The following is a 14,778-nucleotide window of genomic DNA, read 5'->3' as shown; positions in this document are numbered from 1 at the left end:
GCTAACTGTCATGTATCTGCACCAGCCGCTTGATTTATGGGAAGTTCCACAGCAATTTCACGGAGCTGCTTAACGGCTCCATTGAGGTGGAAGTGCAGAAATGTGCGACTATTAATCGGATATTCTGGCGGAAAGGTTTGCGTGGGATTGTATATTCTCATCATATTGTGATTCATTGTCACTGTTTACCATTATTGTGGGCTTGGAATTCAGGCAGGCAGGTTTTGTGCAAAATTTCAACCATAAGTCATAAGTAATCATAAGTGTATTGACGCACAAAATGTTTTTCGAAATTTTTGCCCCAAATACCAAGTCTGCCATTTTGGTTGGTAGCTAGCATTTGAGTGGAGATGAGCAAAAGGTTTTTGTTTTTTTGTTTTTTTTGTGGCCAAAATATAGCCGAAGAATTTAAAGCCTGAACCATAAAAATGAAGCCAAGTTAGTTCAGTAAAGTTTGCTCGCCAACTTCAATTTTATTAGTCCTGATCATCCTAAATCGACCCATTGGAAAAAATAAAGACGTTTTTTTTCCCGGCATCATTTCCCAGAACCCTTCACAGAAAAATCTGTTTTTTTCCTTAGACCATTTCACTGATTTGTTTTTTTTTGGTAAACGTACAGTTTGATCCTTGAAAGGATTGTTTGGAAAGTTGAGCTGGAAGAATGACAAAAGATGCAATAAACAAGCATGAGCGCTTATCTGGCAGCCTTGCTCCCCTTTGCACTCCACATCATCTCGCCACGATAAGGCCGAGCGCGTTAGCGATTCCTCGCTAAATTTGCCGGCTCAGTTCCTGACCTCCGCGACACGGCTGGTTAGTTTTACCGCTGGAGTGCGCCTTGAGGGAGAGCGGGAACTCCAGTTCAAGTGCTCACCTCGCGTCAGAGGAGGACGCCGCTCACGTTTTAACCAAATGTTGGAGCTGGAAGACAAGCTTGAAAGCTTCCCGACCTCAACTGGAGAATATATCCGTTTATTTTTTTATTTATTTTAACACCACTCTGCCTTTAGACCTGAAATATAGAGTGGATGCACACAGCGAACAATATCATTCTGTATATTTGTGAGAATATGAATATAAATAGTTTTGATTTTTTGGGGGGTGGATTTTTCTATAAATATCTCCAAAACATTGGATGCTTCTGGTGAGACCAGTCCGAATTCTACCGTTGATTATTAAAGAAGAGATTCAAATTGAAATACTTTTGTCCAGCCAGCCAAAAAAGATGTCTGTCTACTCTTATTTTCCGTTCTTTGTTTCAGAAGACAACGAATGCTCTGTCTCGAAAGATGTCTGAAAATACAGCTGGCAGGGAAAGAAGAACAGTAAAAATGCAAAACCGGGCCCGTGAAAGTTTGGCTCGTTTGCAAACGCTTGCGTGGCGCTCGAGTGGGACGTCGAAGCTTTGAACGAGGGTCCGACCGGCTAATCGCTCCTCCGGGGAGCCCGATAAACACACGGCAGCTCCAAAGTCAATGCGCTTGAGTGGCAAAAGACGACTTATGTGGGATGGAGTAGGATGGCGGCGCCGTCGTCACGGTGATCGAGAGGCGGCTGAACAAATGGCCTCCCGATACCTTTTTCAAGGACCACCTCGAGCGCTCGCGAGCTGCCCGTCGCTCGGCCGGCGCTACCTCACCTTCTCGAAGACGGGCTTGTTGTTGTTGACGTCGTCCACGCCGACCACCACCTGGGCGGTGGACGACAGGGCGTGAGGGCCGCCCGAGGCGTTGTCGTCCGTGGCCGTCACGTTGAGGACGTATTCCACGCCCTGGAGCTGAGGCGGAGGGCTGGAGCGCAGACGAATCAAACCTGGACGACAAGCAAAAAAAAGGGCGGAGCTTAGCGGGGCGCGCAAACGCAACGCCACCGTCCTACTTTTATACAATTTCCGTAGTGCCGGCTTACTCCTTTGATATTATGATTCTTGCTGTTAGCGCTCGTCGCATCGGAATGCTTATGGGATTCTACGATGGCAAAGCGTGGCGGCGGTGTGCGGCGACTTCCACTTGACGTTGTAAAATGTTCTCCTTAAAAGCCACGTTAGCTGCTTGGCGGTTGCTAAGCGACGCCCACGTACAACGGCGGTCTGATGGAGACTCTGTACCCCTGTCATGCTGTGGGCGACTCATCTGCATCCCACTCGGCTTTGAATGACTCTCTGTGTGCCCGCTTTGTATTCATCTCATACCCCGGCTGCTCTGTTTATGTTGTGTGTGTGTGTGTGTGTGTGTGGGCTTGAAGTGTGAACAGTGCTTATTACATCCTCCTTATCTTCACGGGCCGGGCCGGGCCGGGCCAGGTGCTATCGCTGTCATGTGTTCATTTGTTTGTTGTGTTTGAGGAGAGCAGGGAATTGCGTGCGTGCGTGCGTGTGAAATATACCTGAGTCTATCTGCGTTTACCAGAGCAGGGAAGGTGATGGCAAAGATAACAGCCACAAGATGATGTACGATTTTGGTTTTGTTCATAGCATCAGACTATCAGCTGCCTGCGTCTGCGTGTGCGTGCGTGAGATGTCCCCGCCTGGAATTGTTTGTCACAATAGCCAGCCGCATGCATCCAGGTTAGGTGCGACGGTGACGCACACAAACAGACAAGGAGAAAGCAAAGAGGTGGCGAGAGCCAACTCCAATTTGCAGCCAAGAGAGGTGCGAGAGGGAGGCATGGCACACGTTGCCTCACGTCAATGCACCCGTGCGGACACCACGGAATAAAAACCCGAGCAGGCCACGCACACGTTCGGCAACAGTTGCAGTGCAATTAAGCCGAGGAAGGACTTGTTCCCCCCCCCCTACACTCTCTGCCGTCTTTCTTCTTGGTGTGTAGTGAGGCGTCGCCTTTTGTATGCTGATGTGCGTCTTTGACATGCATAGCGCCACTCCGTTTCCCCGATGACTATACCCGCACACATTTAATCTTGTGCATCCCCCTGAAATGCGATTATATTCAACAAAGCACTCGCGTTGGGTTATACTTGCACAAGCTAGCTCAGTGCACCCCTTTGGGCAGCCGGCGCACCCAATTCCAAAATCTATGATACTGAAGCAGCGGGGCAGAATGACTTCACGTGCTAGATTGCAATTGCGCTCCCCAGGTTTGGGAACACACTCTTAAGATCCCAACCGAAATGGCGCACCTCCACACCCCCCACATAAAAAAAAACCCAAGTAAATATAAATACATTCAAAATATACACATTTAAAATGCAAAAATATATATTTTTAAAATATAAATCTAAAATAATAATCATAAATAAATAATGTAAAATAAAAGCAACAGGCAAGTTGCTCTTTAAACCACGCCCTCTTTCAACATCCCGACAAATTGGCTTTTGAACTTGCGCACACTTTGAATTCCGTTCTAAAAAGCCCGAATGGTGTCTCGGATGAATGTGAATCCGTTTCCAGCGAACATGAAATTTGATCACGTTTGCAAGAAGCGCACCAAACACCAAATGAACTCGTAGTTTCCCTGGTGGTACAAGGTGGTACTAAAACAAGGTAAGGCACGCAATCGATTTGCAGTGAGCTTTTGTGAACATGGTTCGTCGAGAAGCTAATGAGGGAGACTACAAAAGAAAAATCCCGTCTTTAATTAAAACAACCCATTGTTGGCCGATCAATCAATTAATAAAATCATCTGTGGGTTATTATTGTTTCACGATTTGAAGCTCAGCTGTGAAGAAGCGAGGAGTCCCGCGAGGAGCAGGATTAAACACGAGACCAGTTGTTGAAAACGTTTTTAAATCTCCCTTTAGGGGATGTGGGCTTTTTTTGTTGTTGTTCATTCATGTATTCTTGGATTCAAGCGGCAAAGTTGTCTTTTTTTTTTCGTTGGCAGCATTTCATGTGATATATTGAGTTTGAGTTATGTTGTCTTTCAAGTGGTAAATTAAAAAAGAATAAGCAAGTGCAAAAAGACCAAAGGCGTTCCATAAATGACATCTTACAACTCACAATGCTTTTCATGTTGTTATTCATTTCGAGAGCCGAAAGAAATCCTTATCATACGTGTAAAAAAAAAAAAAAAGAATAAAAATGAACAGGTTACAATTTCAAGTAGTGCATTGGAACAAAGTCAAATTGTGTGTTTCGGGGACGCTTGTCCAACAAATTCTCCCGTGGGAAGTTGGAACGGTAAACAAGCACGATATCCTACGCAAGCTATTTTTTAGTAATATCTCGAAAAAAGAGACAGAATTTGGAGCCAAATTTGAGTGAGTTCATTTTTTTGCAACGATTTTATATCGTTGTCATATCGTTGGTGGTGCTCACACTTAACTCGAGATGTATTTCGACAAAAAAAGCAAAAAGTACATCTTGGTTTTATTTATAGTAACTATTTACTTCTTCCACCTAAGGACTTGACTTGACTTGACTTGATCGGTCAAATTACGCTGAATTTTGGGATTATTGCAAAAGTTTTGGAGGCTTTTTCCCGACAGCAAGCTTATTTGTACAAACTGATTGACATATTACAATTCCCATTTGAAGATGCTCTTTTTCTCACGTACCTAATGAAGCGGCCGCTGAGCATATGTTCTCTCAAATCAGCCCAAACCTAGAGGGAATACAACTCGTGCGAGTGAGATCGGCGCCATTAGATCGTGACTCCAGCCGCCCGCCTTTGAACTGCAGTCAAATATTCATATCATAAATCAATAATAAGACTGGCAGATTGCTGGCGCGTAAGAGGAAGTCTATTAAGCTCGTAGATAGTCAGAAGCGTGACCCTGGCTCGGTTGGCGCGCGCACTCGAGGAATCTGCATGCCGTCTATTTCCATTTCAACTTTGACCCTTCCGCCACGCTGCCGTCTCGCTCTTCTAAGGCGGCTTCTTGAGTATTCCGTCTGCGCCGGCTGCTGATTGTCAATTAAAATGAGGGAACGCTCTGGCGTCCGCCTGCACTCGGTTGCACTTTCCCACCCGGACACCTTCATTACAACGTTGCCGCTTCCTCATTATCCCCGCGGAATCGTGCGTCATCGTGTGGCGTTCCTTGCCAAGTTAGCTTAATGAAGTTAGCCGATGACTTACAACCGCTTACAGGTGGGCCAGAAGTCAGCTGGCGATGGATGGATGGATGGATGGATGGATGGATGGATGGATGGATGGATGGATGGATGGATGGATTCAAGCCTTCAAGTAAATGAATCGAGAGAGTTTTCGACCGAGACAAAATGACGAGGGAGTTCCAATGTGGAATTTGAAGTCCTAATCGGAGATCCGGCCGATTCTATAGATCTCCGGAGCCCGCATCATATATCATATCACATATTGTACATCCGCCAGACTGCAGATACGGCTCAGTTTGATAAAAGGCAGGCGCGCGTGCACGCACACATACACAAAGAAACATGCGCACTCAGGTTTAATGAATTGAGACTCAAGGCCAGATAGATGCCACTGGTTTAGACACGGCCGGGGCCCCGCTCGGCGTATACATCATATGTTTCCATTTAGCCGAGACGCATTACACGTATGTCGAGGCCTCCCGAATGGACTATGAAAGTAAGAGCTGAAGACGTGAGCCCAGCACGCAGCGTCTAAGTGGATGCAAATGCTACACGGAAAAGGTTTTAGGCTCTTCCAAGAACACAAAGGCATCAAGGTTCATGTATCCTCTCATCTTCTCAGACCTTTGCGTGTCCTTGCCACCGCGCACGTCGACACTTAGGCGCACTCCCCGGCCGCTTCATTAGTGAATCTAAAATCCAAACACTATCCGTGTCAAAGCAAAACATAAAGGCCAGCGGTCGCTAGGTAGGGCGCATGACACGGAGCGGCGGATTGCAATTTACAGTAGATGCCCAGCCAGCTGGCTCATGTGAAATTAGGCTGGCTACAGAAGACGTCGTCGGAGCGGTCGACCGAGATCTAATCGGATTTTGATCAATTGCAGGTGCGTGCGTGTTTCACACAGACTGGACTTTGAGCGCAGATCCGTCAAGACTGGGAGGAAGGAAGGAACCTTGAGAGGATGTGAATCTGAGGAAAGGCGATGGGGAGGAAGAGGAGCCAGAATAACAATACATTAGCCTGAGGGAAGCGGGTGTAAAGCTGAGATCAGATGCGGGTCAGCTGTCAGACCCAACGGAAGCTCAGGGCCAACCGCTAAAAAATGGAACAACAAAAATTCCAAGAAAGTCATGCCGACAGTGAAACAACAAGCGCCGACAGTGAGACAACAAGCTTTCTATGCTCGCACTTTGATTTGAACACACGCACAAAAAAACAACTCCACCTGAGTCAAGGCACTCCATCTAAGTGCGCACTCTGGAGTCGTTTGGTCTCCGTCTGCTGCCATTATCCAGTCATTTAGAGCCAGTTCAGGGTCATTTGCTTCAAGTCCGACTTGAGTCGTTCGGCTCACGGTCGTTTTTTTTTTTTTTTCTCTCATCTCGGTTCACGCTCGCACTCGCGCCGCTCGAGTTGATCTCGGTCAGTCCGAGCAAGGAAACGTTTGGAAATATGATCAAGTCAAAAGCCATAACCACAGACAGAGCGTCATTTGCCAGCAAGAGAAAAAGCCGGGAGGGAACCCCAAAATGCAGTCGCGGACGAAGGGAGGCCAGCGGGGGATTTGGCTCCGGTTAAGACCACAAGCGTCACCGGGACGTCGGCTCTGATGCGGCAGGAGTCATTTGTTGAACTATACAGCCCGCCCGTCCACTCCAAATTCCCATTTCAACTTGGCTCGTTTGCACTCCCGGAACACAATGTGGCACGGCGAGCGGAGAAGACGCTTTATTGGCAGCCGCCGCCGTCGCCGCCCGTTTATTTAGCGCTTGTAATCGGAAAGCCTGATCATCATATTGACCGAGCCGTTGCCATCTTAATGGCCCCCTTAAATCTGCCACAAAGCCACTGTAGTATTTTTTGGGCTGACTTACAAGCAAATTGTAAGCGTAAATTGCTGCCCTTGGAAAGATCGAAGATTGTGTGTTTATGTTTACGTGCAACGCAATCAAGGTGTTCCATCACCATCAGCGGTAAAAGAGGGAGGAGTCCGATGTGCTCCGCGTCAATTATGAGATGATCAAAAAATCATTTTAGAGAGCAAATAGTGAGCTCGTCGGCGGAGCGCCTGACGGACCTCGCTCGCGTGTCACCTTGCCTGTCTGCGAGTCAAAGGTCCCAACAAAGGGAGCGCAATGTTCATTATGCTCATTCAATCAATGTTAGCTTCTCCGGACACAACATTAGGTACACCTGCACTATAAAATGCCACCCAATAGCGGAACTGATTGATTGAAAAGAGTGGCATAAAAAATGAACAAACATTTTCTTCAAGTAAGCCCGAAGTTTATTTATGACAGCATTTGCCTCCCATGACGTGAATTGTGAGGCCGGAATCGGATGATTTGGTTGCAGATCCCGCCGCCCCGCTTCCCCTGACCGAGATTCCAAACCAGCCCCTTTGCTCGCCGCAATAAAATTCAGACGTCGTTTTGTCGTCTTTGTGAGAGAATATGCAAGGAAACGCTTGTCTGGCTGCACGCTGCTGATTATTTCAAAGTCTGCGCCACGCAAGCTGTCAGAATTTCAACACGCCCGGGCGAGAGAGCGGAACGAAGCGTGCGTCCTCGTCAGAAGAAGGCAAAACATTTCCTACCTTTTTGGCTGTCGATAACAAAGTTGCCCTCCTGGTTTCCCGAGGCGATGCGGTAGGTGATGCCGTCTCCGTCGGGATCCTTGGCCAGCACGGTCGCCACCAACGTGTTGGGCCCGGCGTCCTCCGACACGAACGTCCGGTAGCTGAAAGAGAAAAGACGCAACCATCCTTGACAAACTCATATCTTCATTTATTTATTTGTTTTCATAACGTTTTTATCTCTTTATTTATTTACGGCATAAAGGCCGATAACGACAGAAGCATCGTCGGGAATTTGTTCCGTTTTTATTGGGCCATGTGGCCGACTGGTCATTCAGTCAGGTTGAGCGTCAAATGTCAGGTCATTCGCTCTACGTCTGGGGTCGCTCCCTCTCACTTAAGCATCGTTTCCCAGTCCAGATTGAGTCTGCAAGTAAAACTCTTCTCGGAATGCGTGCAACAAGCCTCGGCAAACGTTAGAAGTCTTTTTTTCAGGCGTTTGACTATTTCCTGCTGCGCTATGTCAACAGGAGTGCTGTGAAGAAGATAGTTGGAAAGAACAAAGCTCGCAGTGGGCTAACAGCGCTCTCTCTACCTGGCTGCAAAAACTCACACTTGCACGCCGTTTGGTGGATTTACTTGGAAATAATGTTAATAGTAATTGTGCCCCCCCCCCCCCCCCTTCGTTATCTCAGTCCGCAGAGTATTTCTAGCTGGAAAAGAGCGCCGCCATTTTGAAGAGTCACGCTCAAGGTCCGCCAGGTTAATCCGACTCGACGGCGCAACGACCTGGCCTCGGACGTGAATAGAGTCGTATTTTAGCGAGCGGACGGACGGACGCAAACTTCAATCAGGTCGGCTCCACGCGGCCAGGCCGGCCGGCCGGCGCCGTTTTGGACCCTCGGCACGTCTCCAATTTGTTCTGATCGATGTTGCAATCAAATGAAAAGCACCTCGGACATACACCAGCACACATTAATTACTTTTTAACCTCCTTTTTTTTTTTTCCTCGTGCGTGCAACTTTGTTTTCTCCGCACGCCGCCTCAGCTCGCAGAAAAGAGAAGCCTCCCGCAGGCCCGCGGAAATTAATTAGTGAATTTAATTATTGACTTGATTTGCTTTGTGGAATTGGAGGACGGTGGTTAGCTGGCGATGACTGGCCTACAATTCGAAAAAAGGGAGGGGAGGAGTGGAAGCAGGGGGGGGGGGTGTGATTGCGCCATTCATCTGGACCCCCTCCTCCCGCGAGTTCTCAAGCAACAGGCGTTGGATTGTTGGATTGCGGAATTTTCGCTCGTTAGCGCCACGTGAGCTCAAGTCAGTCCTTTTTTTTGCTTTTCAGAAGATAAGCTTGGCGCAAAACAAGGGAATTGTGGCTGCTGCTGAGAGTCGATTGATGTCAAGCGCGTTGCAATCAGCACATTTTTGCTTTCCACGTGGAGCGATAATCCCTTAACTTGAAATTTCTCTTGTTAGTCAAAGAGAGCCGATCGATTTTGCCCTTGATCCGAGCGACGCTGAAATCAAACGTGAGCTTGCTTCCTTCCACGCGGGATAATTATTCCCAAAAGTGTGTTTGCTTCAAATTTGTTTGGACTCTAATGGGGATGCGAGGTGAAAAATGTTGGGTCGGCGTTTCGTCTGAAGCCAGCGCATTGACGCTAATTGTGTTTTTGCTTTGATACGTGGCAAAAATACGGAAAATGTCCAAGATGCTTGAAATTGAGATGACTCTGGGATAAGGTTTGAAATTTGGATTTTTGTCAATGGCCTCTCGTCGGAGACAAACCTTGCCGGCCGCATTGGAGACTTTGATCACAAAGGTGACATTTAGGAAGTGGAGAGGGATGCCTCTTTTCTTTCTCCAACTTTGGATGAATGAAAATGATTTTGTTGCGGTTGCCAAGGCAACAGCTGCAAATTGGCAAGCCACGCAGCGACGGCAGCCCGTCGGCGCCGGGTGGGAGGAAAGGAGCGACAGCTCAAAGCGACGCCGTCGGCCAAGACGGACGCACGCTGACGCCTCTCGACTCCTTGCTGTCACCGACGCGTGTACCCCCACCCACCCACCACCACCAAAATAAATAAATAAATAAATAAATAAATAAATAAAAGGTCCATCATGACGCCTTGCCAGTAACACGCAGAAGCTCTTTTTATTGCTTTGCTTATTGCTTTTTGCTGTCTCTTTTCTGTGTGTGTGTGTGTGTGTGTGTGTCTATCAACTCAAGTGGCAGCAGGTGTTTTGTCTCATTTTTGTCCATTTTCAAGCTACTTGCTAGCAGATTGCTGTCATTGTTATTTTTTAATCCTTATTTTATTCGTTTTATTTAATTTTCGCAAATGCTTCACTTTAGTTGGATTACTTTCTTCATGTCTGGACTATTTTTAGTCTTTGTTTTTCAGCGGTTAACTCATTCACACCCAATGAATACATTTGACGTCTATAACCGTCAATGGCACTGAATGAGTTATAAAAAAACGACAAAATCCACAATTCAAACGGAAAATGTCACTGCAGCCTGACAAAACGTCGCATTGAGGACGAGACCTTGCACAATATTCGTACGCTAATTTGAGTCGAGATTGTGTTTTATTTATTTCCAGTGATACCTGAATAAATAGTCATAAATATATGGCAAAAGCTCATGCATAAAAACCCCAAAACATTTTCAAGTATTTGGTTTTTTTTGTTGCTATTTTGCTTCGAGTACATGATAAAGCTTTTTTCCGTTGTAATGATTTGCTGAATTATTGTTAATCATGATAACCTTGGCACGTTCCCAAAAGCCACGCTGGTGTTTTCGCTTTTTGTCAGGGCCTCTACGAGCGAGCGGCAGACAATGACGCTTGTCTGTCTGCCTGTCTGTCTGTCTGTCGGTCGGTCCCCTCCCAAACTAATAATTACGTCAGGGACGGCGCGTGGCGCTACTCACACGTGCTGCGAGAAGTCGGGCGGCTCGTCGTTGACGTTGGCCATGCGCACCCTGACGGTGGCCGTGCCGGTGCGAGCCACCTCGCCCTTGTCCACCGCCATCACCACAAACTCGTACAGGTGGTTGGGCCTCTCGTAGTCCAGAGGCCCGGCCGGGAAGATGGTGCCGTGCGGCGACACGGTGAAGTCGGGGCTCAGCGTGTAATACGTCAGCTCCGCATTCTTCTCCGAATCGCAGTCGCTGGCAGAAACTGGGGACACAAAAACGACAATTTTTACATATTTGATGTTTTTTACACTTAAGAGAAAGAAAACAACGAGAAAAAAAAAAACCCCAACTTTGATTAGTTTGCTGCTAACAGCGGTTGGCACATGCAAAGCTAACTGCTAAAATGACCAAGTTCCGCTTCATATTTTACAGTGGATAGAAAGAAAATGATTTTTTTTAAATAAAAACTTTTATCAGTTTGCCGCTAATAGTCGTTGACACACGCTAAGCCAACTGCCAAGACAGCCAAGTTCCTATTTAACAGTGGAGAGAAAGTTCCCTGTTGATCCAAACCAAGTTGTGTTAGCAAAAGCGCTAATTGCGCACGGTACGACGTCCAATCAACTAATTGTCGGGCTCGAGCGAGCGAGCGAGCGTGTTTGGATGGGACTCATTGGGAATCCATGCGGGTCGAGCGGCAAAGTGATTGCCTTGCGGAAAGGCCGCGCGCCACCAGGGACATGAGCAAGCATATTTTCCGCTAACGAGAACTTTTTTCACTCGGCGTCAAACTCTCCATTCTCCAATTTATCTTACTTTGCATTTGAATAAACGGGACGTGACTCGCGCTGCTTTATTGCCGTCGAGGCCTCTGGCAGTTGGGGGGGGGGGGGATCCAAATAAAAAATGCTTCAAATGGAGCATCCTAGTAAATGATCAGACGCTTTTATTAAAGGCGGCTTTATGAAGTGGCATTCTCTTTTTCCATTTGTTTGATTCTGTAATTGCGCTGCTGCTGCTGCACGGGGACACAACGCAAGTGACACCTTTTATGAGCCTCCGAATAATCATTTGCTTTACTTTTATGAAGTGATTTATTTGAAGGTGCCTGATTTAAAAAGAAAATCACAACCCGATGATTTACACAAATAGTCACCAAGTTTTCATCTTCCTCTCGATGTGCCTGGCTTCTTTTTTCACTTGTATGACAATCCAGACAAAAAGCGCAACAATTCTTTGTCGTCTTTTAAGGGACAAAAAAAAAAAAAAAAAGGCCGAATGGGGGTTGTCAAGGTCGTTAAAAGTTTCAATTTGTGCCTTATTGATTATTGGATTTGACGTGATTAAGTTTGTTGATGAGCTTTTTTTCTTAGCGAGCCCGACCCTCGACGCTAACCGGCGCAAAGACGCTCGTCCCATTGAAGGGGGAAAAAAAAAAGTCAATTGTTCATTCATCAACGAGCTCGTGCTGCGCCCATTAGTCAGCATTGTGTGCGTGTGTGTGTGTGTGTGTCTGTCTTGTATTGCTCAAAAGACGTTGCCTGATGGGGGACGCTGCAGGAGGCTCCAATCGCCATGGAAACCACATTTGTGCAAGAAGTTGCTTTTTCTTTGCCAAGACGTGACATGATGGAGTGAGATATATATGTGTGTGTGTGTATTTGTACTCCATTGGAACAAGCTCCTCTCCCCTACCTTTTCCACCTCCCAAGGTACACCAGCCGAGCTCACACATTTTTTTTTTCCTTAATTTATTTAAGCCCGGCAGCTAGCATGAGAAGAAACAAGTATTCAAAAGTATCATTCATTCAGCTAAAAGTTTTAGTATCGTAATAGCGGCCCATGTGTTTATGGCGCAGTCCAGGTAGAGATTGAAGTTATTGACATTTGTCACTTGAAGCCAGCGATTGTAGCGGTGCCCGCAGCACACCGCCGTGGCTTTGGCTCTTTTGTCTGCTTGATGTCTGGTGCGTGGCGTCACGCATGCGCTATCGTGCAGCGGAGCTCCCGGGAGCCTTTTTGGCTCCCGAAGAAAAGCAAACCTAAAAAAAAAAAACACTCAAGCGCCGCACTCTATCTGTCGAGTGTGCAGAGGCAAAAGCTGTGTGCGTCAAACATGGCAGGATAACAGTGGAGGGCGTTCCAAGTGTTGTCACATTGTTGACATCAACGGGGGAAAGAAAGCTCTTTCTTCTTTTACAAGCAATCATCAAAATATCAATTTCCATCTTATAAATTTGCTCTTTGCCGGCCAGCCGGCACGCAAGCTGTTTGCCGACCGTCGTCGTGGCGACAAAGCTCTGCGGCCGCCAACGGCGCCGACAGTTGGCTTGGTCTTGGGCTTTGATCATCCAAGACTCGCTCAGCAGCGCCCCCTCGCGGAGTGGGGAAAAGGCCATTTTGAAGAAGCTTGAGTTCCAATTTGCAAGATGACAGTGCTTGGAAAACATAGATGCCCCCGCCCCGCCCGGTACACACCTTGAAGGAGTGACGTGGCTGTCATGACGGTTTCGGCAACGCCGTCCTTGCTGTAGATGGACTGCAGGAATTCCGGAACGCAGTCGTTCTCATCCATGATGATGACTCGCACCTGGGGACATGGTTTGAAATTACTCCAAAGTCCCACGTAACAATCAAGAGTTACGTCATGTAAAGCTACCAATAAGATCACTTCGGAGAACTTCATGAGTTACGTCATTTAAAGCTACTTCGGGGAACTCCAGATGTGCGTGCGTGTCAAATGTGGTCATGAGGGACCTTGTGTAGTAAACTACATTTTTGTCTTGCAGATGCACCAGCCTTCATCATTCTCACTCACACACACACACACACACACACACACACACACACACACACACACACACACACACACACACACACACACACACACACACACACACACACACGCGCGTGCGCCAGTGTGTGTAAACAGCGCTGACATTAATTCCCGGTCGGTACGATGAAATTCTGTAATATCAGTAAATCCTTTTGTAAATATCAGCCGGAAAGATGGACAATAAAAAAAAAAAATCCCACCATGTCGAGTCCCTGAGGTGATTTGTGTGTTTGTGTGGATGCCAGCGCTTTGTTGGCTGTTGTGTGCGTGTTCCTGTGCGGGGAGCACGCAAAGACTCGTACATGGCGTGATTGCGGTCGCACGGAATTGAAAGGAGAGGCGGGCGGAAATGAGCCCAGCTCAGACAGCAGGCCGCCGCCGCCGCTGTCGCTACCTGACACGTGGTCGCGCTCGGCCACAAACCACAAATCAATGTAGCTGGAATAACAGTCAGCAAGAAGTATGCCTGTATCAATAAATAGTCCACGTGTAAGCAATATCTAACCACTGTACTGTAACCGTCTGTCTTTCTGTCACGACCCAAACACTCATTAACTCATCAACCAATCGTGGAACAAACTCACTCACTCACTCACTCACTCACTCACTCACTCACTCACTCACTCACTCACTCACTCACTCACTCACTCACTCACTCACTCACTCACTCACTCACTCACTCACAAGTAATCCAACAACTGAGTAACAAACTACCATCCAACTAACCGAGCTACGTAGCTAACATAAAGCTATTGACCAAGCATCTAGCAAATCTAGCAAGCAAGCAAGCAAGCAGCGATATGGCAAGAAAGCATGTGAGGAAGGGATGGGACGTAGAGGATACCTCGGCGGCGCTGCTCATGCCGTCCTGACCCTCGCCGGCTCGCACCAGCAACAGGTAGCGGTGCTGGTCGCTCTCGTAGTCCACGGGCCGGGTCAGGCTGATTTGGCCGTCCTCGGGCGAGATGGAGAACAGGCTGCTGGGGTTGATGAGCAGGCTGTAGCTGATGGCCTTCTTCTGGAAGGAGACGGCCGTCGCCGCCAGGAACCTGCCCGCGCCGAGGGATGAGATCAGATGATGGCGAAATATGAACGAGCCTAATTCCCTCATTTTGGACGGATCACCTTTATTTTCAAGCACAACTTTATTTGGAAACCTCGGCAGCAACTGTAAACACTGGTTTGAAATCCAAACGATTAACGCCAGCGATAATGAGAGCGAGCCGAGAACGCTTGCTGTCACAGCAAACTTTGTGTGTGCGCCAATAAACATGATCTAACACACCATAAAAGGGCGTCCTGCCTTTGTCGTGCAACCTTTTGTTTCTCGCTGTGTAAATCAATAGCGGCCGTGCAGTAATCACTTTTGTGCTGCTTGTTAAAGGCGTCGAAGGCCACCGTGGCGGCGGAGCGCTCTT

At 47.5% G+C, this 14,778-nt stretch overlaps 1 protein-coding gene across 3 annotated transcripts in view; it reads right to left on the bottom strand.

The window, feature by feature from the left end:
- Positions 1 to 14,778, bottom strand: part of LOC147059742 (neural-cadherin) — a 102,213-nt gene that overhangs the window by 55,576 nt on the left and 31,859 nt on the right. For all 3 annotated transcript variants that reach the window (XM_085908220.1, XM_085908218.1, XM_085908219.1), the window contains 5 exons: positions 14,205 to 14,409; positions 13,003 to 13,114; positions 10,537 to 10,786; positions 7,621 to 7,763; positions 1,642 to 1,814 (listed from right to left, as the gene is read on the bottom strand). In XM_085908220.1, the coding sequence (XP_085764346.1) occupies positions 1,642 to 1,814; positions 7,621 to 7,763; positions 10,537 to 10,786; positions 13,003 to 13,114; positions 14,205 to 14,409 (883 nt within the window). The remainder of the gene's footprint in view (positions 1 to 1,641; positions 1,815 to 7,620; positions 7,764 to 10,536; positions 10,787 to 13,002; positions 13,115 to 14,204; positions 14,410 to 14,778) is intronic.

Source organism: Syngnathus leptorhynchus, chromosome 3 (genome assembly GCF_054491065.1).
Source record: "Syngnathus leptorhynchus isolate UIUO chromosome 3, UIUO_Slep, whole genome shotgun sequence".
Taxonomy (NCBI): Eukaryota; Metazoa; Chordata; class Actinopteri; order Syngnathiformes; family Syngnathidae; genus Syngnathus; species Syngnathus leptorhynchus.
Note: the sequence above shows the minus strand (reverse complement) of the source record. Positions and strands in the feature narration are given on the sequence as shown.